We start from the raw sequence: 27,476 nt of genomic DNA, 5'->3' as shown, positions 1-27,476 counted from the left end.
GCAAGTTGCTACCAAAAACGTGATATATTATACTACCATATTAATGGCTTTTTATGTAATATTACATTGTGTGAAGCGCATTAACATTTTCCACATATGCACTTCCAAATGACACTTTTTGGCGAATGCATCTATGATGACTGAAATGCCAGCTAATGAGACCGCAGTAAGACAGCAGGAAGGAGGGAATTTGCTTTACTGAGATGACCATGTGTTATGATGTTGAGGTTGTCAGTTGCTTATGCAGTTACTATGTCCCTTATGATGATGATCTATTAGCCACTCTTAGGTCATTTAGTCGTATGCAGTTACTATGTCCCCCCCTGATGATAATGATGTATTAGCAGTGGCCACTCTTAGTTTGTCTAGCCTTATGCAGTTTCTATGTCCCTTATGATGATAATGTGGTCAGTTGCTAATGCTACGCAGTTGTTGTTTTTTGGTCATATAGAATTATGCATTGCAAGAGTTATTGAATGATACTTCTGTCAGTACATCGAGGTTGTTTAACGAAAGTTTCCTATCTCTTCTCTTCCATGCAAGCTGTTCTTCCATGTTTGAGGTTGCTTTCAGGCATCCAGCCCTGCTAACTCAATTGATCTTTCTCTGCATCCAGTCTAAGGTTCTTCGTCAAGGTTTCTCTGAAGTGCTTTTTTTCAGGCCATCTGAATCCAGCCCTTCCCTCTGTTGGTACTTTGTATTTTTCTATCTTAAGAATCTGTTTCCCAACTCTCGTGTCTTGTCTGCGTTTGGGTCATAAAATTCCTCACCTTACGTGACAGACGTTTGAGTTTCATACTACTCATCTTTCAATTTTTTCCGTGTGTAATAAGGTGAGGTGATTATTAGGAGTGTGCCAAATAATTGATTCTAATTTAGTACGATTCAGAATCGATTTTAAATGTCCTAAAACTGATTTTATTTAAATTATTTTATACTGTCTTCCCTTTGTTTGTGTGTGCCTTTATTTGGAGCGCTGCTCATGTTATACCCGATTTGGCCACTTAGGAGTAAGTGTGGTTCCATGCGGTCTGATACACTGTTAAGTTGTAGCCACATTAGAGAGTAGAAGGAAAAAGTCCCGGTCAAGTTATTCCAATAAAAGTTTTTTGCAGCGTGGAGCAGTTCTTTTGAGTGATAAAAGTGCCCCGAGTAGCGCACTAATTAGCATTAGCGAGTCAGACTGGAGTAGATCATTACGATTCCTTCTTATAATCCATCTATAAATTGAATCAAAAATCATTGTTAATCAAATCATTTTAAATCAAAAATCATTCTTAATAGGTAATGGATTCTGAATCGAATCACACATCCACAAATCGGAATCGAATCGTGAGACATTCAAAGATTCCCACCCCTAGTGATTATGCATTTTTATGTTTTCACAGTCCATCTTATTTCTCACTACAAAATAACTATAATTGCGTTGCTTTTCTACATCCTCAGCTGTTTTAACATGCTTGCTGCCCGAGTAGTGACTAGAACTAGCAGAAGAGTTCAATAATGACTCTAATCACTTTACTTTTTCAGCACCCGACACTGATTGTCCATCCTCCATCGCTCTTCTTCACACGGCTCTGGTGGAAAATACTTAGTCGATTTTAACTCCGAGGGGGCCCCTGAGTCTTGGCAGTGGCATGCTGCTGCATTACAAACATATCAGCTTGATGTGTCATGACGAGGGCGCTTGTTAAAAACTCTCTTCTTTGCTTGCTCGTGCAAATGAAATTGGTCACACTTTTGGTGAGAACAAAAACTATCCTTAAAAAAAAAAAAGGGATGCCCGTTCCTCGGGTAGTCTGAGCCGTTCTCTCAGAAGCATCGACTCGTCAGTGGATTTAACGGCCTGCTGCTGTGTAAAGCAGAGGCTGAGTAAAGCTCGCTCTCTCCAACCATCCCGGGGGCTTTTTGTGGAATATTCCTTTTATGGGGCCTCTTGTGACGAGGATGAGTCGCAAAAGAACCGACGGAGCTGTCGGCAGAAATGAGCCTGTCAGCGCTGGCTCTAAAAATAAGAAAGCCTCTTCAGTCGAAAAGCCTGATTATCTCTTTTTTGTTTAGCTGGAGCAAGGAGTTATCTGTCCCTCCTGTTGCGTTGATGTGCTCCGACCTGGGCCTCAGACCAGGAATGCTTGAAGCAAACCTACAGGGGATTCCCAAATCACAGCTGCCGGAATCGTGTGTGTGAATCGTACGAGTCACGTTTTTGTCTGTGGTTGTTGTTTTTCCTCCTCTGCTCATGCCTCTGCGACAGTTTGAGTGTTTTTTTTTTTTTTTGGAGTGGGGTGTTGAGGAGTGAGTTAGCAGGAGCGTGCTGGCCGCCCACTCCCTCTCCCGGCCTTCCTCTCTTGCTTCCTGTGGGAATGAAGAGGAGTATGGCTTTAACAGGGAAAGGTGGATGGGGTGGGGGATTCTTGGCCGGGTGGATGTCGGGGAGGATGCGGGATGTTTTTAAGAGAATGGTGGGTGCATTATTGGAATTTTAAATTGAGGGGGGTCTGTGTGTGTTTTGAATAACACAGGAGTGGGATTGTTTGTGGGGCCTCCACGCCGGACTAATGGACTTGTGGGAGATTTATCTGATGACATACTACGCTGATGAGTTGAGCCAAGTTGAGTCCAGCTGTGTATACATAATCCGAATAAATGAACTTGGGGGGGCCCAGTCCACTCACAATAAAGGTGTATTTGTCCCCCTTTCTGCCAGTGAAGCCGAGAATCCATAGTTACATATTGTGTGTTGATAATTCACTGCAGCAGCTCAAATGATAACCAACAAAAGAGCATCCGGTGAGTCAGTAACTGTGGAATTAATCATCTCAAATAAAACTTTTTCCCTCCCTCCCTCGCTTGGCTTGAGTTAAAAAAATAATAATATTATATTAAGTGGATGCTACAACTCCTGTAGGACATATCTGGCTTTTCAGATGCTAAACTTTCTTCCAGTCAATATTTTTGTATATTTGCTTTTCCGGATGTTGTTAATGTTTTGAATAATGAAGGGAAGCGTCTCCAAAGAGAGGAGCCAACTCAACTTGGTAGTGTTACCATAATTCATGGAACAGATGAGAAAATGAAATCCTGTTGTTTAAGTTTAAAAATTGCCTGCCAATCGGAATTTCACCAAGGCTGAACAACACCAAATTGGTAGATTCTGAAAAAACAGCCGTTGATGGCAGGACTTTGTAACGGGTATTATATGACATATTTTACAAGTCGTTCTGCACATGAGTCCACGCTTGTGTGTACTCTATGCTGGATTATTCCAACTAAGACTCTCCAGATGGTCCAAAATGCCACTGCCCGAGCGATGACTAGAACTTGGAGAAGAGATCATATTTTCTGTGCTTGAAAGGCTGAACAATAACGGCAGATTAGTACATTCCTTCTGGCAAACCTCTCCCCAAAACAAATCGGCACTTGTGCTCGAATCTAAGTTGCGGTTGGACCTGTAGGGGGTAGTCATGCATATTACAAATCTGTTCATCAGAGAAGTCGCGCTAGATCTTGCACTTGTGTACGTATGAACTTCATACCTTCTTTATACCTGGTGGAGTAAAAGAAAGCTGATATCCTGACAAGGAAGTTCAAAACTCTCTTTTGACTGTTGTCAGTCTCTGTTTAAAAATTGGTATCAGTTGGTCTTAAAAACCAAAAGTACTCTAATAACTTTCGGAAGGTACACAAAAACTACATTAAAGGGGAAATAAAACCTTTTTTTTTTCTTTTTTTTTTACAATAATATGTTCTATGCAGCCCCATTAGTTTAAAAATGGCATTCTGGTTAATATTGCATTAGTGGAATATGAGTTAAGTGGTAAGGGGGCGGCCATTTTGCCACTTGCTGTCGACAGAAGATGACGTCAAAGTTGCTCAGGTCTCAGGTAACAACCAATCACAGCGCATCTTTAGAAAACAGGTGAGCTGTGATTGGTCGTTGCCTGAGCCCTGAGTAACTCTGATGTCATCTTCAGTCGACAGCATGTGGCAAAATGGCCGCCCCCTGAGATGGATAATAACTGCTGTATTTTGCTTCATAACTCATATTCCACAAATGTAATATTAATCAGAATGTCATGTTTAGACTAGTGAGGTCACATATAACATAATATTGTCAAGAATGATTTAAGGTTGACTTCCACTTGAACTCATTCACTGCCATTGTAGATGTCAAAAATCCATTTGAGCTATTTCTATTAGTTTAACATTTTTTTCCACTTTTAACAAGAGTGTGAAAACCTAGAATTTTTTTTTATTATACATTTAGAACAGACATACAATTTGCGAAGTCATTTTAATCGCCTGACACCCCAAATTTTTTAATAATGTTTTAAATAATCTTTATATATATATATATATATATATATATATATATATGTATATATATAAGTAATAATTTTGAGCCATTTTTTAAAAATGTAAAACTGTCCAAATACTCTGATTTCAGCATATCAACTGTGACTGATTTCTGTAGTCCTTCATTTAAAAAAAGAAAAAGAAAAGATTATTAAAAATTAGGGGCGTCAGGCAATTAAAAGTTGTAATTGTAATTAATCGAATCACTAGTTAACGCACGTTTAATCACAAATTTTATATCTGTTCTAAATGTACAATGCAAAAAATCTAAGTTTTCATACTCTTGTTAACAAAAGTGGAAAAAAAATATTAAACTGATAGAAATAGTTCAAATGGATTTTTGATGTCTATAGCCGTCAATGGCAGTGAATGAGTTAAGCTTTTTGGTCTATCTTACGTGCCATCTTCTATCCAAAGTAAATCAATAATAATAATAATAAATAAATAAATAAATAAAAGCAAATTAATACATTTGCATTATTTCGTTCCTTCACTCAATTAAAATCAATAACATATTGGACCGATAAGGGATATCGTGGTGGAATCGGAATCGCTAAATTCTTATCAAATCTCAAGCGTTCAAGCAGCCGTTGTTCGCCAATTCAGATAATAAGATGCGTGGCGACGTCCGAACCAGTGCAGCGACAACTTTTATCAGCACATTCGCGTAGGCAGGGAGTGTTGGGTGTTAAACTTTACAATGTTATATACTAGGTGCATTCCACCTTTGTTTAGGCCTCTGGTCCCAACAGATTCATTGGGCAACTTCAGCCTTGTCGTAAAATATGGAATCCAGAATGATTGATACGGCACTTCCTTTGGATTTTGTTAGTGTGTACCTGATTTGGCTGGTGGGTGAGTGTACATACATGGAAGTGCTGTCCCAGTGTGAGGAATTGTGAGCACACATTGTGCATCCCTTTTGAAATCCAGCTTCCTCAAGCTGAGTTACACCCCAAACATTAAATTAGCCCAGCCGAGAGTAACTGCAGTGTCTCATACACTTTTAAACACATAATCCTTTTTTGGTCTCGTAGAGCTTTGAGCGGACTGAACTTCACAGGCACATTCAATGGGCTTGTGTATTCCAGATGGGTGCACCATGAGTAGTCTTCAGGGAAAACGCGGCCATGTTCATAGGTTACGTGTCATTTCCACAGTTTGACCTTACAACCAACAGCTTCAGTCCACTTTTAGCTTAACCACAAACCACTCCTGACTACCCACTCCCCGATTCTATCCCACGGAGGACAACCAGGAAGATACCTCAGCTTCATGGTTATCGTGCAGACCAGAGGTCCAATTTTAAAGATTTTAGCATGGGCCAAAACAGTTGGATTAGAGTGATTTATTATTGAGGTAAAGGAATTTAAATCAGTGAAGAAATATGATCTCTTCTTCTAGTTCTAGTCAGTACTCGGGCAGCAGTATTTTGGACTAGATGGAGAGTCGTTAAGCTAATAGAAAGTTACGATAGTTTTGGAGCATTAAATTTTTGCCTATTTCAGCCCACTTCAGAGTTAGAACCAGATCTTGATTTTGCACTAAATATACAATCACACAATTGGAGGATCATCAATGGTTTTTACAGGGATTTTTAAATAGTACAAAATAAACACCAATCACTGGTTAATTAACAGGAGTCAGGGAAAAATGCTTTTGTAATGCAAAATTAAAACGAATCAGATTAATCGATTGAATAATCAATAGAATAATTGATTCTAAAAATATTCGATAGTGACAGCACTACTTGTAATATATACATTTTAATTTAACAATGTCAAAAAATTGAGAACAAAGACCTTTCTTTCTGATGCAGATGATAATTCGTCGATGTGTCAAAGTGACGCAGTATGGTGGCAATTACTTATGAGGAGGACTTACTCGATGCCAGATTCGTTTGCCTTAGGGATCAGCAGCCTCCATGAGTACTCGATACCTTAAAATAAGGCCAGTATCAGCCCCAAACCGATGCCTTGTATCTGTCCTTGCCCAGCCCTAATTTTAAATTAAAAACAGATGTTTTAAATTTTAAATTTTACTTTTTTTATTTTTACAGTCAGTTTATGTAGCGTAGCTAGCGCTCTCTCCTAGTCCTACTAGGTAGTCAGGCGGCAGCATTTCGGGTCAGCTGTAGAGTCAGCCTGCTAACAGAGACTTCCAATACTCTCGCTTAGAAGTCGCAAAAGTAATGGGTTAGTTTTTCAGCATTCTGTTTTGATGACCTTGCTGACCGCGCTACATACACAATAGCAATAAACAATCGAAGGATGCCTGCGGGATATGCCGTGACCATCCACGACCCTGCTTTTCTACTTTTTGAGACCCCCAACGCCCCCCCCCTCCCTTTCCATCACTTCCTGTCCTCAGTAGTACATAATTCTAGATTCCGTCCATCCTCCTCTTCCCCCGGAGACGAGAATCAGCTACCATCTGGTCCAGCATCACAGGGTAGCCGCCTGGAGCGGATCCAGTGCAAAGAGCAACTTCCTGACATGTCAGAGGAGGCTTGTGTTTCTTCTTTTTCCTTCGTTTAAATCCTCCAGTTCTTTATTGCAGCCCTCCCACCTTTTTCTTCCCTTTCCGAGGCCCAGACAAGACGTTTGCTGTCAGGGCATTTCTCGCATAAAGGAAGAATGTATTTCCCCCTTTAAAGGGAGCAGGATATCAATACCTTTCAAATCAACCTCATAATAAAAAAAAAAAAGGTGGACATCAGTAAAATGCACGTACCAGGCTGGGGGAGTTTATTTGCTCAACTCAAGCAGAGAAGCAGGTGTCAGTTTGGTTTGTAGCATTTACTGTGGGAGGAGATATATTTGTTAATATTTTCCACAAATAATGCTGAATACAGCAACACATACTCTTTAAACTCTAAACCCTAAATAACTGAATGTCAGCTTTAAAGATAGCATGGCTGATCTACAGGTGTGTTTCAGGAAGGACCCTCACACATAGTGGTAGCAAGAACAACACAAAAGGTCTAGCATGATCCAGTCATAAGTTGGTCCACTCCAGTTCAGTAGGGGGCAGTAATGTGCAGTACACATTGTTTAGCAGTTTTGCTTAAAAAAAGTTTTTGATTAGCCTGACCGATTTGCTTTATTTAAAATCAGCCCAAAAAAATCATTTTCTTTCTGATTTTTCTCTCTGTTGTAAAGTTTAACAAATAATAAAGCACAGTATTGTAAAAAGTTAAATGCTCTGCCTGTAATTCTTTATTGTTGTGTTAAAGGACTCAAAAATATATTTTATCCATTATATATTTTTTATTAAACGGCAGGTTACTCTGTTATCAGAATTTTATTCTGCAAAATATCAGAATCGTCATTTGTAAGGAAATACTGTAAAATACTAATAATAGTAATACGATACTGTAAGTAGAGGATGATGGTGTGATTATTCACCCTTGAAAGGGAAGTCAAGTGAAAAATGGTCTTTACAATACTGCTCTCTGCTGTGTCATTACGCTAAACATGCTATTCCGATTGTGGAATATGAATTAAGCAGCAATATCCACCCGTTTATTTCCATCTCAGGGGGCGGCCATTTTGCCACTTGCTGTCGACTGAAAATGTCACCCCAGTGCTTAAGGGCTCAGCTTGCTTATCTCACATGACCAAACTTTGAAAACAGGGAAGTTGTGATCGGTTGTTATCGGTAGCTCAGTCCTTAGACACTGTAATGTCATTTTCAGTTGACATTACAGGAAGTGGCAAAATGGTCGCCTTAATTCATATTCCGCAAATATTATATTAGTCAGAATGTTGTGTTTAAACTAGTGGGTGCACATAGAACATATTATTATAATATTTGACTATATATAAATATTATACATATTAGGGGGGGAATCTTTGAATTCTCACGATTCGATTCCGATTTTTGGGTCTGCGATTCGATTCAGAATCAATTTTCGATTGCGCGCGATTTTCGATTCAAAATGATTTGATTGATACAGATTTTTGCTTCAATCTATAGATTTGCATGGAATTGTAATGATCTACTCCAGTCTCACTCGCAAATGCTAATTAGCGCGCTACTCGCGGCACAAATCGGGTACAACTTGAACAGCGCTCCAAATAAAGGCACAAACTGACAAAGGCAAGACAATATAAAATAGTTTAAATAAAATCGATTTTGGGACATTTAAAATCGATTCTGAATTGTACTGAATGAGAATCGCAATTCTTATGAGAATCAATTTTTTTGCACACCCCTAATACATATTATATAATATTTGACTTGACTTCCCTTTTAAATGAGGCAGCAGAACAATGATTTGCTATCAGACTGAAGGCAGAGGTTACATAACCTGCTTTGCCCTAATGCTGTTGACTGGGAAATCAACAAGAATGGCAGTTAGCATCCTCCTTTGATTATGTATATGTTTTCAGATAATTGAATGAGCAGCCTGTGGATGCAGCGTAATTCAATTGCAGCTAGCGGACGAGAGGAAGCGGCTTGCTCGTAAAACGCGCCTTGATTTAAGCGCGTATTGGATGTCCAAAAAGCAAGCATTGAGTCCCAGGAAAGTCACGGTTTGAATTTGTGGACTTTCATTGTTTTGTCGGAAAACACCGTTTCATGCGAGGTGTAATTGAGAAGTACAAACCTTGTATTTATGTCCCGCGCGGGCCGCGTTAGAATGGAGCCTATGCCGTTTGCTGTAAATCTTCCAGTTATCACCATTCAGTTTTGCTTGGCGTAGTATCAACCTTGAGATTAAAAGAAATTTGGAGTTACAGATAGATGGAAGAAGATTAGATAAATCAGCATCACTTGCATCATAAGGAACTCACACGCAAGCCTGTGCAATAGCCCTTATTGGGAAAGCTTGCTGCTTGCCAGTTGAGGGTCACATTTCTCATGCACACAAACACATTTTGGTTCCATTACGACATAATAGCAACAGTTTTTATGAAGAAATCCAAATTCATTTGTAATTTTGCTTTCTCTCGTAAAATAACGTATCAGAGTGAACACTAATAGACCTGTGACTAGGGGATTAATCAAAGATGGTTCGCTTTATTATATTGGCTTCTCATGGGGTCAGTGCGCGCACACACACACACACACACACACATGTGAAAGCAGGAAGTGAAGCAACGGCTAATTAGTCTCTGTTCCAGTGATACTGATGTCAGCACAAGCCCCGCCCCATGACAGGTAAGTTTGAGTCAAAAGTGACTCAAGCATAGTGGAACACCAAAGTGTGTATTTCTTTTTTCTACTGTAGTACACGCTGTTTTCTTCTAAAAATGGGCAAACCGTTCACATCCATGGGTCAAGGTTATAGGTAACTAAAAGTAGCAATATAATTCAAACCAAAACTCATAAAACATTTTCATTGACAAATAAAAATATATCCATAGCGAAAATGTCAATTCTCACTTTTTTTTAAGGGTTCTTAAAACACTTGAAAGCACTGTGAAATAAAATTCTAAATAAATAAATAATAAGTTGGTCAATAAGAAATGTCAAACACTAGAAGTGCTATCATTGGAATAAAAAAATTTGAATTCTAAAAAATGGAATGGACTGCTAATTATATAGCGCTTACAAGTAACCTGGTCATGAAATAAATTGTGATATTTTTTTTATTGGCTTAGTTACTATAATTATTTAAAAAAAAAAAACAATTAAGTGGCTTTATTCTAATTTTTTTCTTCTTTTTTTCTTCTTACTCTCAACACTACAATGTACGAAGATCACTTTAAGAACTTTATTTAATGTTACATGAATTTTATGTCATGCTGTTTTCTTAAAAAAAGAAAGCGCGTTTAATGTATTATTCTTGTTAAACTTATTATAAAAAATAAAAAATATATTTTCTGTCATTTTTTTCTTGGAAAACGATTTTTTTTCTCTTGAAAAATATGACTTTTTTCATAATATTTATAATTTTGTTTTTGTAACGTTTAAGCTTTTATTCATGTTATTTTTTTTATTTTTATTGTACAAATCTTGTTTTCTTCCCAAAAACAAACAACACCCCTCCCCGCCTTCCCCCTGGGACTTTTTTTGTAATATGACAAATCTTGAAAGGCCTTAGATCCCACCACCTTCCTCTAATAACTCACAATGCAAGAACTAAATAAAACAAATCCAGCCTTTACAAAATAATAAATAGCTTTAATAAACTTATAAATGCAGAATATTTGGGTGTCGCTAGACTGTGCAGCTGTTGGGGAAAATCTTAACTAGTCCAGTGAGGCAAGCTTGCGGTGGCTCATGTGTTGATTCAGCCTGACCTCGTTTTGTGCGTCGCGGCCTAATAAGGAAGTGACTTTATGGTCCCAAGCTATCAGGTCATTTACCACCTGTAGGGCCCGTTATGAAATCAGGCACTCCAAGCAGAAGCGGCTCCCTGGCTTAGCTTGTTTCTTGTTTTTCTCCACTTCTTGCAGAGCTAACCTGGTGGGGGGATGTGTGTTGACGTCACCCGCCTCACTCTGCCTTTTCGTTGTAAATCAGAATAATGTATTTACAGGGGAAAGCAGCTGCGTGAAGTGTACATATTTACCGTACATGCCGTTTGCTTATTACGCTTTGGCTTGAGGAATAATTACAGCATTAATTGTATCTCGCGTGGCTCCTCTAATTAATTTAAAGCTCCCTAGTGTGCCTTGAGTTGTCGTGGACGGTTGGCCCGGTTCATGTCTGCAAGGACCTTCAGGGAGCAGCTAATGAGGAGGGTGAGGGAGGACGACGGCAGGCAGATGTTTACGTCCTAATTCCCGCTTATTCACTAAAGTACTGCAGTGGTTGCATATGCTCCTTAGATGATCTTAAATGGGGTACAAATATGCCAATAATTGGGCCAAGTTTCTGCATTTTTCCCATTTTAGCTGTAGTTAATTCATTGCCGCTATTGAATATTTTTAGAGTTGCCAATTATCCCATCGGTTAATGGAGTAAACAGATCAAAATGGATGCTGTGATATTGAACGCAAGAACATGCATGAGGGGAATTTTTAATCTTTACTTGAGCCCCCTTTCATTGCATTTGAGTGTGTATGGCTTTAAAAGTGACTTCACGACATATTACTTTTTACTTTTCTTGTGACAGCTTTTATCAAAACTCAGATTTTTATTAATTTTTTTCTTTTTCTTTTTCTTTTTCTTTTTTATTCATTATTATATTATTTATTTATTCATTAGAAATGACTATTCTCAAAATTATTTTTCATATATTTTGGCTTTATTCTTTTTTTTTTAAATCTTTTTTTTCCTCAAAACAAGATACAGCCTTATTATTGTATGATAAACTTTATTGACATTTGTTTTCCCCGAAATGTGACAACTTTATTTTCTTCAAATGGCCGCTTTACTCTCATTAGATTGCAGTGTTTAACATTAGGACTATCCTCATTCCAACCGTTCTATGGGAAAAATGCTGATGCTTATTTTGAATAAGTACAATTCAATGCTTGAAAATAATAATAATGTTTTTTCCTGATATTATAGCTTGTAAAATTCAACCTTTGCACGTAAAATTATTTATTAACTTTATTATTCGATTATAACATTTCTTTAGAACAAGGTTAAACTTGTTTCTTTTTGTTAAAATATTTTTGCATAATGCTACTTAAATTCTGTAGATTTTTTTAAATTGCTTAAATTGTATAATGTTTTTGTTGTGTTTTCACCGATACTGAGTACCGATACTGCTGCAGTATAGCTCCAGCTACTGCCGAGCAGGACTTATTCAATGTCAAACTTTTTTTACCTTAAGTATTGTGACTGGTGTCAGCAGTGTCCACAAGTACCGGATACCATTCTTTTGTCTCTCTCTCTCTCTTTCTCTCTTTCTCTATCTTCCTGTCTGTCTCTATCTCTGTCTCTGTCTCTCTCTCTTTCTGTCTCTCTCTCTCTCTGTCTCTTTCTCTCTTTCTCTATCTCTCTGTCTGTCTCTATCTCTGTCTCTCTCTCTCTCTGTCTCTTTCTCTCTTTCTCTCTCACTGTCTGTCTCTATCTCTCTGTCTCTGTCTCTGTCTCGCTCTCTTTCTATCTCTATCTCTCTGTCTCTGTCTCACTCTCTTTCTATCTCTCTCTCTTTCCGTCTCTCTGTCTCTCTCTCTGTCTGTCTCTCTCTTAGTGAGGCTATCAGGTTTATTCTCATAAAATGCTTATTTTCCAATATAATCTACTGACTACTTTGCTTTGCATAAGAATTGCTAAGATCATGGCTTGGCCTATTTGGCAGTCAAGTGCTAACCTGTTGTGGAATGCGGCCCAGGAGACTTTACAATACAGCAGTGCCGTGATTTCCACTACACACCTGGAAGACTCTTTGCTTGCTGGCTCTTATTGCAAAGCCGTAAATCTCCACTTTAAAAAGAGCCAGCCGGAAAAAAAATCCATTATACAGTTAATAAATGTGCGGGTAATATGAGTGAATGTATGTCAGTGTTGTTACTGGCGGAGGGGTTTACACAGCACGGGTGACTCCTTTAGGGTGCCGGTCTGAACCCGTTGGACCGGCTCACGCTACAATGGAAGACTCATTCATCCTAGTAAAAAATCCCCAGTTTTGATTAGTCAGCACTTATCTTGAATGCCTTTCTTGCTCAAACACTGTCGACTAATTCTACACTACATAAAGCCTACATTTGCTGCTACTCTCAAACTCGTAGCATTTAAATAAGACATATCATGCTTTTTTTTCACAAAACCAATTCCCAGGTGTCTAGCCTGGTGAGTGACGTATGCCTTTTCCGTCTGCTGCCAGTACCAATGTGCCCGTCTCATTTTCACCCACCAGCAAGATTTTGCGCTTTGTTGTGGGGATGTGATTCCAATAGTAGAAGCAACCCATGTTGGCTATTTTTTACATGAAAGCAGGCCAAGTTATGACGAGATGGAGAAAATGCACAAGCCTATGTGTGTTTGTTGTGTAACGTCAGTGACTGATAGCATTTGTGGCACTGACGTCATCTGTGGCACTGTCCCATAGTTACAGATGTTTGTATTTTTCTCTGCAGTGTGCCAAGGCATCACCAACCGCTTAAACTTGCTGGGCTCCAAAGACGACCACTACCTGAACATGGTAAAGACCTACAGCAACTGCACCGTGGTCCTGGAGAACCTGGAGGTCACCTACATGGAGGAGCACCGTGACTTGTCCTTCCTCAGGGTAAAAGCATATTACTCTTCTGTGTTAACACAAACAAGTTCACGTGAGCTGCGGACCAAAACGCAGGTAAGACACGGATGTTGGAAAACAGAGAGCCTTTATAGACAAAAATATAAATTAACAATAGAGAGCATGGCTGGATGCAGATGACATTGAAGAAAACACTTGAGGTGGCTGGATGCAGAAATTAACCTCCGCTAAGAAACTTCAATGTACCGACTAAAGTGTCATTCAGTAACTCTCGCTAGGGCAAGGCACAATTCTATATGACAGAATAAAGGGCTTATTTGATAAAATAAGAGTGACTAGACAAACTAAGAGTGACTAATATAGGCACATAGCAACTGAATAGCAAATGACCATATTATCACATCATCATACGAGACACAGTCACCGCATAAGACAAGTCAAACTAAGAGTGGCTAATACATCATCATCATACATTATCATAAGGTACATAGTAACTGCATAAGACTAGACAAACTAAGAGTGGCGAACACATTGACATCATACCTCGTCATAAGGGACATAGTAACCACATAAGACTAGACAAACTAAGAGTGGCCCATACATCATCAGCATCATACATTATCATCATAAGGGACAAAGTAACCACATAAGACTAGTCAAACTAAGAGTGGTTAATACATCATTATCATACATCAGCATAAGGGACATGGTAACTGCATGAGACTATATTAACTAAGAGAGGCTAATACATCATCACAAGGGACATAGTAACCACATAAGACTAGAGAAACTAAGAGTGGCTCATACATCATCATCATACATTATCATCATAAGGGACTTGGTAACTGCATGAGACCAGACAAACTAAGAGTGGCTAATACATCATCATCACCACAAGGTAACTGCATAAGACTAGAAAAACTAAGAGTGCCTACTGTAATACATCATCATCATCATACATTATCATCTTAAGGGACATAGTAACTGTATAAGACTAGACAAACTAAGTGGCTAATACATTAGCATACATCATTAAAAGGGACATGGCAACTGCATTTGACTAGACAAACTAAGAGTGGCAAATACATCATCATCATCATCATCATCATACATTATCATCTTAAGGGACATAGTAACCGTAATAGACTAGACAAACTAAGAGTGGCTAATACATAGATCGACGATTCTAATTTTAACCAACCAGTTGTGGTTATCTAAATACCCATTTGCTATTTTTGTTTCTCCAGACGATAGAAGAAGTGGGCGGCTACGTGCTCATCGCCCTCAACAGCGCATCCAGGATCCCGCTGGACAACCTGCGCATCATTCGTGGTCACTCGCTTTACGAGGGAAGCTTTGCCCTTACCGTGCTGGCCAATTATGACAAAATTTTGGGGCGGGGCACCAGCGAGCTCCTTCTGACCAACCTCACAGGTTTGTGCCAGCACATTACGTCTTCATATTGGTGAATATTCACGTCATTAAAGTAAAAAGTTTGTCTTTTCCAGAAATTATCAAAGGAGGTGTGAAATTTGGTAACAACTACTTGTGCAACGTGGACACCATCCAGTGGTACGACATCATTAATGAGGACAGTAAACCCAAATTGGAGCTGCCACTCGTGGCTAGCAACAACCCGCTTTGTGAGTGATGCGCTGACCAATATTATTAATCATTAATTAAGGCATTAACAAAAAAAATAATCTATTGTTTCTTATAGGTAAAAAATGTGACAAAAGCTGCTTCAACGGTTCTTGCTGGGCACCTGGACCCCAAAACTGTCAGACTTGTAAGCTGATTTATGTTATTTACGCTAGGCTAGGGTTATACGATACCAACAACATTTCTTATCTCGATATTCAGACATTTTGATATGATACGACTATAGGTTAATTGAAAATTAAGTATTTTAATTTTTTTTCTCTCACAAAAAAACTCCATGCAGCTCTGCTTATCATTTGGCTATGTTTTTGACTAGGTCAGTTTGAATGCAAAACATAGACTGGTCACTTTTAAAGGAGTGTACAACTTGCGACTTGTCGTGACATTTTCTTCACTGTTCTCCTTTGTGCAGTAACCAAACTGAACTGTGCGCAGCAGTGCTCCAAGAGGTGCAAAGGACCCTCGCCCATCGACTGCTGCAATGAGCACTGCGCTGCGGGATGCACCGGACCCCGCCCCACTGACTGTCTGGTGAGAAGATCACAAGATGCTTACTACTATACTATATACTATAAATTTGGGGTGTGAATTGCATAGTGCCTGGCGATTGCATCTGTATCACGGTTCATAGGTCACGATTCGATTTGATGCGATTAATCCCGATACGAATCTATGAATCGATTTTTGCGATTTTAGTTTTTTTAACTCAAATTTATTAAATACTAATCAGTAAACTTGTACATGTACACTGCAAGATTTGTATGAAAATGTATTTGTTTACCTGAAACAAGCTTATAAGCCACTGTATTTAACAAATAGGTTGCAGTCTGTTTCACGTTTGAACAGCATTAAAATAAAATATTAAGGCTTAATGTTCCATTAATATAACATTCTTCCATGCTTAAAGTGTGAACCCTAACCCTAAGTAAGACATTTTGTTGAATATTTCCATCAAAAAGTGATGTTTAAAAATCAATTCGGCCGCATATTGAATCAATTTGAGAATTGCGCACTGTAATATTGCGATATATTGCCCAATCTATTTTTTTTTAACAGCCCTACTATAAATACTAAGTATTTATCAGGGCAATATTCAGCGTTCGCTATCCTCGTAACGTTGCGAATTTTCTAAGAATGCTACTTTTTTTTAAACATTACTACTTTATTTTCATAAGAATGTATTTATCATTGTACTATAACTACTAAGAAAAAAACTTCTAAAAATTAATAATAATAATTTGTTTAATTTATAGGCACCTTTCAAGACACTCAAGGTCAACGTACAACATAATAAAATTAAAAAAAAGTTTTTTGCAATATATTTTAACTCCTTTTAACAGTGTGACTTTTTGGCTGAAAAATACTACTTTTTTGTATGATTACTTCATTCTAATAAGAAGGGATTTATTCTCTTGCGATAACTTTTTAAGTCTCAAATACTTGTTTCAGAGTTTCTTTGTCACATGGACACATAACCAACAAACAAAACTCCCAAGCAAAAATTTCCCACTTAGATAAAAAAAATAGAAAAGAAAATCTCACTGGCCTTAATATTATATAACTATTGTAATCTGGTTTTCATAAAAAAAAATTAAAAAACGATTTTATTCAATGTGCTTATGAAAATGATTTTTTTCTTAATTATTCTTCATAGTTTTACCATTGCATGTTTTAACAAGATTTACATACAATTTTGAGACGGCAATTCGACTAACTAGCAATAATGCGCATGTTAAAGAATGATTAATTTTTCGGCGAGGGCCCAGATGTTTTATGTTCTCTGTTGGGAGGCTAATTCTTTGAAAACTCCCATCTCGGGTTATTTAAAGCATTATTAGCTTGTGTATTTAGCAGCAGCCTCTGCAGCCCTGGGAGCGTTGAAGCCGCTGTACAGTCCGCCGCGGAGGAATGCAATGTTTTCATTAAGCCTCTGCTATGTTTGTGCTGCAGGCCTGTCGGGACATCCAGGACGACGGGGTGTGCAAGGACTCCTGCCCGGGTCTCATGCGCTACGACCGCAACCAGCACCAGCTGGTACCCAACCCACACGGGAAGTACAACTTCGGCGCCACCTGTGTCAAGAGCTGCCCGCGTAAGGATCCTGATAAACCTGACTTGCCGTCAACACTTGCTGCTTGTTAGACATTAGGTGCTTCCCCGTTTAATGATAAACCTTGTAGACAAGGAGAGACAATGATTGAGTTTCTGTGCATGTTAATGTAACATCTGTTCTTTCTCACTTTAACTTGGGTGTTTGAGTCACCTCAGCCTGTAAACAGTCAACGTTGTACAATTCGAAACTGCAGTTGTAAAAACAAAACATTTGAAGAAAAAATAACTATTTAAGAAAAGAAAAATTCCCTAAAAATATGACCGAAAGCCTCTGATTTTTTTATATTTCTTTTTTGTTGGAGTGCAACTTTTTCTTGTTTTTTGTTTTTGGAACAAGATGATTCATATCAGTATGACTTTTTATTTTTATAATAACTTTTTTGTTTGTCATTACTTTCACCTTCTTGAACAAATATATATTTAAAAAAATATATACATTTTATGAGAATGCAACATTTTTCTCGAACAATTAATTCCTTTCTCCAAGAGTCCAATGCTTTGTTTTTATTTATTTATTATTGCCTTTCTTGTAGGAGCACATTCAGTACATGAAATTTTATATATTTTTTCAGATTTTTATTTTATTTTAAAATGTTTTTAATTAATTATTTTGGGGGGGGGGGCAGAATAGGACTTTTTCGTCCAAAAACTAGGACTTTTTCCTTAAGACTTTCAGTTATCTGGAACTCTTTTTTTAAAGTTCAACTTTTATTTGAACAATCACAACTTTAAGTGTATGGGAAACTTTTTCTTATAGGACCACACTTTTTTTTTTCTGATGATAAATCACAACTAACAAAATTTTCTTGAAAAATATGAAGCAAATTTTTTAACAAAAATTCTTTAGCATTCAATATTTTCTTTAAAAGAAAACCTTTACTGTATTTTCAGAAAAAAAACACTTTTCTCCCTTTTTTGTCCTCAAAAATTATTTCCCCCTTACCTTTTTAACTCATTCAAATACAAAAACGTATAAATACGTTTTTTTTAAATACTTTGTCCTTCACTCCCCAAAACGTATTTATAAGTTTATTTTTTTTAAATGTTTTTTTTATTTTGATGCTAGAGCATCCAAAAAGCTTTGATACAGCTTCTGACATGAAGAGGTCGCTTAAAACAATGTTAGTTATTACAAAAAACGTCCAGCAGGTGGAAGCAGAGTATAAGAGATCAGCCAGGGCCATGTTGCAACAAGTTCTTTTTGACAGTGTTTTCAACAGGTTTGTGAACAATGATGAAACTTAGCTATATTCTAATGCTAATTTCTGCAGAACAGAAACAGATATAAATATACTTTTCCTGATGAAAGAAGAGACTCTTATCTTTCTTTTGGTGTAGGTTCCATGTTTTTATAGCAATAAAACACAATATTCTGTGGGCCTTGCAAAATCAGTCAAATTCCAGTAAACCGGCCGGGAGCGAAGGGGGTTGAGTTAATATCAGTACTTATTGACTTAGTTTTTCTCCAAAATCTACACTTTTCTTTCTCCAAAGACAGACCGTCAAACTAATTTTTGTCACAGCCCTCATCGTATTTATGGTTTCCCTCGGAGGGCTATTATGACTGTGAATGCATATAAATATATGATTGCCTTAGTGCAGGGATGGCAAACTGTGGTCCTCGAGGGCCGGAGTCCTGCAGGTTTTAGGAATTTTCCTTACTCGAACTGCAGCTGATTCCAATTAACAGGATTGTTATCAGGCCTATGCAGAGGTTGCTGACGAGCTGATCATGAATCAGCTGTGTTGAAGAAGGGAAATATCCAAGACCTGCAGGAGTCCGGCCCTCGAGGACCGGATCTCGCCATCCCTGCCCTAGTGTGTTAAACTATTTTTTTTATTTTTTTAAAAAGTGGGATTGGTAAAGAAATGTTTTGCAATGCATCACTAAGAAAGAAGACAATTTGCAATCGTAGTATTTTAGCAAGAAACGATGAATGAAGTCGACGTACATGATTTGCCTTCGCGGGCTACATAAAATGTGGCGGGCCAGATCTTGAGGTTGACACATTGTCCTAAAAAGACGATTTTTTCTGGGAAAAATTACGCTGATACTAAACTCTTGTATAGTATTCTTTAAGAGTATAATTTTTTTTAATTAAAAAGAATATCAATGCAACTTTCTCTCTAAAGGGAGCTTCCTGATAATTTAGATAAGTAAGATTTATTTCCAAAATGTCTAAGTCACCTGTAAACAGTTAGCATAGGGTACGATCCGAAAGCAAAACTGCTTGTGTGTTTCTCAATCCTGGCAGATAACTACGTGGTGACGGACCACGGCGCGTGCGTGCGGGCGTGCAGCGGCAACACTTACGAGGTGGAGGAGGGTGGCGTCAGGAAGTGTGCCAAATGCTATGGACTGTGCCCCAAAGGTGAGGCCCCAAGCTGGCACTGTACAACCCAAAGAGGGGGGGACGGGGGGACGGGGGGCGGGGGACATCCTCTTGACTCATCCACAGCACCTGTCAATCATTATATCCTGTCGAGTGTTTGTGTACTGCATTCCAGCGCACTTCACACGTAACCCTTTGAGCTAGTTTTTTTTAATGTGCATATTCCTCCATGTAGTTTTTATTTAAGCAGATTTTATTATTAATGAGGGAATTTTATATAGATAATTTCATAAAAGCTACAACGTGTATTTGTGAGTTGTTGAGACTCATTTAGTTACCCAGTCTCCTCTATTAGCAACCACCAAAAAACATTAAGTTTTACACACAAACACACCTACTTGGCATGATCATGAATGCAAATCATTATTAGACATTTTTGACTCTGTGGATCATTTGTAGTCGTGCTTATTTCTATTGTGCATGGTCATGAATAACTGGCACGAAGAGCAGTTGCTTTAATCATAGATACACTTGAAGTTTGATCTGTGCTTTGGACTTTATTTGATTTTTTTTACTCTGTGGATTATTTGTATTTGCTCGGTTTATTTCTATTGTAAAAGGTGGCAGCTTTCCTGAACTATAATTAACAAAATGATTACATTAGTAATATGGCATGTACATGGTACACATACATGTGAATAGTTCTTCTGTGCAAGGAATTGATCACATTCTAGTAATTTAACGTGTGTGTGCCTTTGCTTGACATAGCATGCCACGGACTTTTTTACTCTGCGGATAATTTATATTTGTTCTGTTTATTTCTATTGTTAAATTTGGCCGCTATCATGAATTTAAAAAAACAATCACATAAAAGTGTTTATTTGTGTTGTGTGCTCTTGCGTAACTCAACATTCTTTTGACTATTTTTTTCAACTAGATTATTTGTAGTTCTGTTTATTTCTGTTGCGTAACATGGTTCATGAATAACTTCGACAGAATTATCGCGGTGGACTTTTTTTATGCTTTGGCTTATTTCTGTTTCTTATGTTTGTGTTGTCCAATTTGGCATCTATCATGAATAATAGCAGGCAAAAGGAGCAATTACATTAATTATTGCCTATGGCGCGTACATACAGGTACACGTACAATATGTCGTGGACTTTATTGACTATTTATTTATTTCATATTCATTTCTATCGTGCAAGGTCTGAGTGTTTCTTGGACTTTTCGACTCTTTGGATTATTTCTATTTATTGTGTCTCGTCCTGTTGTCTAAGTTGTCTGCCGAACTTGCATGGAACGATCACAGTTTGGCATGACTCAGTATGCTGTGGATTTTTTTTATCTCTGTGGATGATTTCAAATTTTTCAGTTTTTCTATTGTGCAATGGGACAGTTGAAATTAATAATTTGCAATGAACGATCACGTTACAGTGATTGTATGATGTGTCCGTTGCATTGACTGTGTCGTGTACTTTAATAGTGTATTTTTTCTCTCTATGGATTATTTCTACTTTCTTATTTCTATTGTGCAATATAGTGAATAACTGTCAAAAGGAACTTACTAGGACTCTTGTCTGAGATACTCATTGAGCAATTGTACGTATTGAGATTCAACCCAGAAACCCATTTAATGAACAATTCCGCCTTGTCTTAACTGTCGACAGTGTGTAACGGACTGGGCACAGGCCACCTGACGCACACATACTCCATCAACGCCACCAACATCGCCTCGTTTAAAAACTGCACCAAAATCAACGGCAACATCGTTGTCATCCGCACGTCCATTCACGGGTAAGTCGGGGACATCAACAGCCTCCACGCACGCGACACAGAGCGTCAACCTGCCGAATGTTTGCAGGGACTCGTACACCAAAACACCAAAGATGGACCCCGCCCAGCTGGATGTGTTCAAGACGGTTAAAGAAATAACCGGTAAGTTTTTAGGAGGTTTTCAAACATTTGTTCCACTCGGTGTGTTCATGCTTGACAAAACGGGTGTTGCTCCAGGATACTTGTGGATTCAAACGTGGCCCAAGAGCATGAACTCCCTCAGTCCCTTTGAGAACCTGGAAATTATTCGAGGACGAACTAAGCGGTAAAGAGCACACAATTTGCTTTTTAAAATGTTGATTTGATATATAATTATTTGGGAGTGTCATAAAAAATATATTTTTTCCTATCCATTTAGTGGAAGCCGCAGCTTGGCAGTGACCCAGATTGACATCAGCTCCCTCGGCCTGCGCTCCCTCAAAGAGATCAGCGATGGCGATGTCGTCATCACCAAGAACCAAAACCTGTGCTACACCAACAACAGCGACTGGAAGAGGCTCTTCAAGTCCACCAGCCAGACCGCAACCATCAGCGAGAACGCCAACCCCCAGATATGCGGTAAATAAGTGTAATATTTCCCCCAAATCTGCCTTTTTTGCATGACTTGACACATACAGTATATCTTACACGGCCTGTGTTAAATGATGGACTATTTACAATATTTATGGTAATAATTACGCACAGCTTTTGTTTTAAATTTTTTAGGAATAATTTTTTTTTAAGAATACCAAAAGACAATATTTTTCTTTTTTTTCACTTGATGACAGCTAGGATTGGCTCGATATGGTTGTGAAAATGGATAGATGGTTTTTCTTTTTTCCGTAATTTTTTAGAAAATAAAATGCAATGTTTTTTAAATTATTTTAAAATAAGTAGAAAATAAATAAATAAAAAACCTTTACAAATAAAATGCAATCTCTCTTTTGTATTTACAATCAAACAAAAAAATACTCTACAGAGTATTTCTGTATTATTTGCATTCCTCAATTTTTTTAATTACTTCTCAATAAAATAAATGTTTTATTTATGTATTTATTTATTTATTTACAATGAAATAGCATATTTATATGCGTTTATAATTTTACCAATGAACTGCAATACTCTTTCCGTTACCTTTTGTTTTGTTTTTTTAAATACAGCACAATAATATTTTAACAATAAAATATAATGTTCTTTACAGTATTCACAATTTACTAACAGTGAAATAATTTTTTTCTGTTTTCTAAACTTTTTTCTATAAAATGAAATATTTATTCATACATCTGTTGTTTTTTTAAATAAATTATATGTGATGTGTTAAATTTGTGCAAAACATAAGATGTTTACTGTATCTATATATATTAAAAAATATTTTAAGAATTTGCTTCTAATTTATCTTGTGTATTTGTCATTATATCCCACCAAAATATATTGGATTTTCTCTCTTTCTCTCTCGCTCTCTTTTTTTCCTAATTTAATTTGATTACTCTTAACCCCAATTTTTGGGCCTGATGTTTAAAAAATAAAAATAAAAAATTAAGGATATTCCTTTTTTTCCCCTCTTTTCTTCTATTCTTTTAAGGATATTCCGAAGCTTGGAAATTAGATTATTAATTTTTTTCTGAGGTTAGACGAACATTAACTTGACATATATATATATAAAAAAAAAAACTTAGTCAAACTATCAAGCCTACTACCATGCATTTCTAGTTTCTTCTCCTTCAAATGGAGTCCCAATCCCTTTGATTAATTTTTGTTGTAATAAGCTCATGTCTGTTTTGTTGTTTTTCATTGAGTACATGTTGATGTTATGACCAATTGACCCAGGGTGGAAGCCTAGCATGCTGAGAAAGTTTGTCTTAAACAGATAACTTGATTTTCTTCTTCTGTGTTTGGTTTCCAGCTCAGAGAAACGATACATGCGATCGGAAGTGCACAGCGGACGGATGCTGGGGTCCCAGCCCCGAGATGTGCTTCGCCTGCCGGGACCACAGTCGCGACGGCAGCTGCGTGGACTCCTGCAACATCCTAGAGGGGTACGGGAGGAGAATGTGCCCTGAAGTGTACTCCCTTCCTGGCGTAATGTTTAATGAGCGATTTGTTATTACAAAGCAAGCCAGTTAAACGTCCGGCAGATCACATTCCTTCATCAGTTTGTTTGTCAAACATTAAATCTGGCTTAAATTGTAACCCTCTGCGGCTTTGCAGGGAGCCGCGGGAGGCTGTGGTGAAGAAAACCTGCCTGGCTTGTCACCCGGAGTGTCATCATATGAACGGGACGGCGACTTGCAGCGCTTCAGTACGTGACACCTTTGTACCAAACATTAGAGGTCTCGGAATACAGAAGAATTAAAGAAGAAGTCAACCCCCAACAATACAATAATATATTTTATGCGCACCCACTTGTCAAAACACGGCATTCTGATTAATATTGCTTATTTGGTACATGAATTAAGTAGAAAATCCACCTGTTTTTATCCATCTCAGGGGGCGGCCATTTTATCACTTGCTGACTGCTGTCAACTTAACTGACCAATCATGGCTCAGATTGCAAATGTCACATGACCAAACAGAAAACAGTTGATTGGTCGTTAGATGAGCCCTGAGCAACCGTGATGTTGTTTTTAGTCGCCAGCAAGTTACAAAATGGCAGCCCATTGAGCTGGATAAAAACGCCATTTAATTCATTATCCTCAAACGCAATATTAATCCCAATAACATGTTAAGACCAGTGGGGCTGCATAGAACAAATGATTGTAAAGAACATTTTTGAGTTGACTTTCGCTTTAAGGGACATGCTCACTAAGGGCTGGACTCATTCCTTACATCCCGAATCGCTAACCGTGCCGACGAATTCCGGTTGGATTTGTAATTTAATATGTCGTATTTCTGACTTAAATGGCTTTTATAAAGCCCAACAGTCAATTATTTGAAAACCTAGCATAATTAGCAGCAGGCGCATTGTTTTTTTTTTTAAGTTTCAAATTGCAGTAGCATTTTGGCTATAGGTCGAATCTGGATCGGTTATAAGACACTTTAATGGTGTAAAATAGTGGAGATAGTAGTCGTGGCAAATATTTTAAATGCTAGATAGGTTAGCTTGCATGCTAATTGGTACATTAGCTAGCTGCCAACTACCTTGGCGTGTATTTGGCTCCAATTTCTTTGTTCATTGAATTCTTCAGCGATTTGGACACGGATTGGTTTGTTCTCATCTCATCCTAATTGTCCAATTTACTTTCGACTTTCGACTCACGGGGTCTGCTATAGTCGCGAAACTGGATCTGAAGAGCAGCAAAATGATTGGCCAACAAGGCGACACAGTCTTCGTACGTGCGGCGTGTCCAATACTACAAAAATAAGAAGGTTGCGGAAAAGCATAGCTGCTAGCTTCACTCACTTCGGTTATCACGATGGAAGTTGTATGATAGGACACACACCAACATTGCAACACTGTGTTGCTATTTGACACGCACGTCAGCAGATGGAATAGTTTACCAAACGACAAATAGCATAAGGGTGAGCTGTATTTCTATTTTTGGCATCTGTTTCTATGCCTGTCTATGTCTTTTTGTGTCCATATAGCAAAAAAAGTTTGGGGACAGCTGTACTATGCTGAAAAAATATCCAAATTTGATCCACTTCAAACTGACTTTGATTACATTATAGTCAACTACAAAGATAATTTAGTTGTTCAACCCCATAGTAACCTTGATAGCACACAAAAAAAATCCAAAAATTCATGAAATCTGTGTTAACTTCTTTAGAGGCCAGTCAGACGATTAAATCAGCATGGCCCGAGGACATTGTGTGTTGGAATAAGGGGTGGGGCAACAAAGCGTGTTGGTTCCACTTGGCTCCTTTCCTTCTCGTCTACGCTCGCGTGGCCGCAAAACCAAACGTTGAGGCTGCTGCTCAGCGGAGTTGTTGCATGTTAAAGCAGACGTGTTGAGAAACAGACTATTACACACCGTGTCCCCGCACCTGATTGCAAAAAAAAAAAAAAAAGTCTGTGATGCTTATCTAACACTCGAATGTCCCAAGCTAACGGTCTTCTAACTAAAAGCGATTATTCATCTACGTCAGAGGCAGAATTTTTGTGGTTGTGAAGCGTGCCGTATCTTGTACAGTACACATTCCTTCACACCTCTCTACTGGTTCATAATTTTGGTCCAAAGCAACCTTTTTATTACTAATGTCCTATCTTTGAATATTTTATTTTTGTTATTTTACTGTGGCTAGTCTTGTCATTTAATAAATAAATAAAATGATTATTTGTATCGTAGTTATTTATAATCATGTAATATAAGAACGATATTTCGAGTATATTTTAAATACAGTGTGCCCTCGTTTATCGCAGGGGTTCCCAAAAATACCCGCAATAGGTGAAATCTGCGAAGTAGTCATATTTATTTTTTTACTTTTACTATATTTGTTTTAAGGCTGGTAAACCCCACACCGCACACTTTATACACTTTTCTCAGACGGCATTAAGATTTTTTAACATTTCTTTTGTTTTAACACTCAATGTTCAAACCTTCATAGATTTTCTATTTTAAATTCCCGAAAGTTACTGAGGCCGCGAAAGGTGAACCCCGTTATAGTGAGGGAACACTTAATTTAGTTCTATTTATCCAGTGTTATTGACATTTTCTACATGTCCTTTTATAGTAATTATCTATAATGTAATTTTTAAATCTTAAACAGTCTTTTTAATGCTATCTTTATGGCTGACTTTTTTGTTTTATTAAGTATATAATTATTTATTTAATTTAATTAATCTAATTCATAGACTATTAAATGATTTAGATTTTTTTCCTCCCTGAGTTATTGATATTATGACTGTTTGTTTATTTAGTAATACATTTTCATTTAGTATATAGCATATATAGTTTATAGTATTATTTAGTAAATAATTCTCCCCAAAGCTGCCTTTTTAATATTAACATAACATTTTTTTATTGTTATTTTAATAATTCTGTAATTAATATTTAAATATAATTAATTATTTAAAATGTAACTAATAATAAAATAGCATAGCGATCTTTTTAAAATATTTCTGAATTTTTTTCTTTCAAATATGAAAAAGTTCTACATATTTTACAAGAATTTTTTTTTCAATCAGACCGTAACTGAACTAGTTATTTAATTAATTTATATTTATTTTTATTTAACTAATGCAGTCATTTAATTTTAATTTATTTGTGTCAATACACAATTTTAATCATCTACCAATATTTTTATTGACACTTTATTGTTTGAGCTGTTGTTGCTAATTGTGACGTCCACAACAACTAAAGCTGATGTTAAAGTTATATGTTTCTTGTTACCACTCAAGGAAACAATTTTTCTGAACTGTTATGGTTTTCAAATATTGTATATATTGCACAAGATGGCTCATCATTTAGGTCAAATTCTTCAAATTCTTGAAAGATGTCTCCTTGTATGTCTATTGTCTAACATGGCGCGTGTTGGCCGCACACACTTCCAGGGTTCCGCCAACTGCACCAAGTGCGCCAACTTCAAGGACGGACTCTTCTGCGTGTCCCGCTGTCCTCAAGGCGTGCCCGGCAAGGACGACTCACTCGTGTGGAAATACGCAGACGACACCAAAGTGTGCCGGCTGTGTCACCCCAACTGCACCCAAGGGTAACATCATAGACTTTAATTTGCTGTCCTAACTTCCATTTTGAATCATTATCATTACATTTCAAATGATGACATACTTTTCTTTGCATATGTTTAAGTATAGATATTTTCTCTTTAATCACCACTTTTCTTCTTCTCTGTTGATTGGCCTGGGCAAAATCACATGGTTCTTTTGGCGTATAATAAGGGGTGTGGTCTCATTTGAAGTTACCGAATATGGTTCCGAGTCATCCTCTTCTGGGTTTGATTATGAAACTGGTGTTATTTAGTATTTGATGATGGAAATTACTACTTCAACATCATTTTCTGGTAACCCAAAAATATCCTGGCTTGTGTCTAGTCTAGTACTATTTTTGTTCTGTGATGCCACTAACCGTATCATGCCTTGGCATGGATTATGAGGCTTTTTTTTTTTCATTTAAGAAGTACATGTATTTAAAAAGTAC

General features: G+C 37.5%; 1 protein-coding gene across 2 annotated transcripts in view; it reads left to right on the top strand.

Annotated features, from left to right (window-relative positions):
• Positions 1–27,476, top strand: part of egfra (epidermal growth factor receptor a (erythroblastic leukemia viral (v-erb-b) oncogene homolog, avian)) — a 58,102-nt gene that overhangs the window by 15,409 nt on the left and 15,217 nt on the right. The window contains exons 2-15 of one of the 2 annotated variants that reach the window (XM_086085216.1): positions 13,341–13,492; positions 14,710–14,896; positions 14,971–15,105; positions 15,183–15,251; positions 15,537–15,655; positions 17,075–17,216; positions 19,492–19,608; positions 21,237–21,363; positions 21,431–21,504; positions 21,580–21,667; positions 21,761–21,960; positions 23,285–23,417; positions 23,590–23,680; positions 26,873–27,030. In XM_086085216.1, coding sequence (XP_085941342.1) covers positions 13,341–13,492; positions 14,710–14,896; positions 14,971–15,105; positions 15,183–15,251; positions 15,537–15,655; positions 17,075–17,216; positions 19,492–19,608; positions 21,237–21,363; positions 21,431–21,504; positions 21,580–21,667; positions 21,761–21,960; positions 23,285–23,417; positions 23,590–23,680; positions 26,873–27,030 — 1,792 coding nt within the window. Of the gene's footprint in view, positions 1–13,340; positions 13,493–14,709; positions 14,897–14,970; positions 15,106–15,182; positions 15,252–15,536; positions 15,656–17,074; positions 17,217–19,491; positions 19,609–21,236; positions 21,364–21,430; positions 21,668–21,760; positions 21,961–23,284; positions 23,418–23,589; positions 23,681–26,872; positions 27,031–27,476 lie in introns of both variants that reach the window. The other variant, XM_086085205.1, reaches the window with a different exon arrangement.

This window comes from Leptonotus elevatus, chromosome 1, assembly GCF_054856555.1.
Source record: "Leptonotus elevatus isolate MCC_2025b chromosome 1, RoL_Lele_1.0, whole genome shotgun sequence".
NCBI lineage: Eukaryota > Metazoa > Chordata > Actinopteri > Syngnathiformes > Syngnathidae > Leptonotus > Leptonotus elevatus.
The sequence above is the reverse complement of the archived record's forward strand: the minus strand, read 5'-3'. Positions and strand labels throughout refer to the sequence as shown.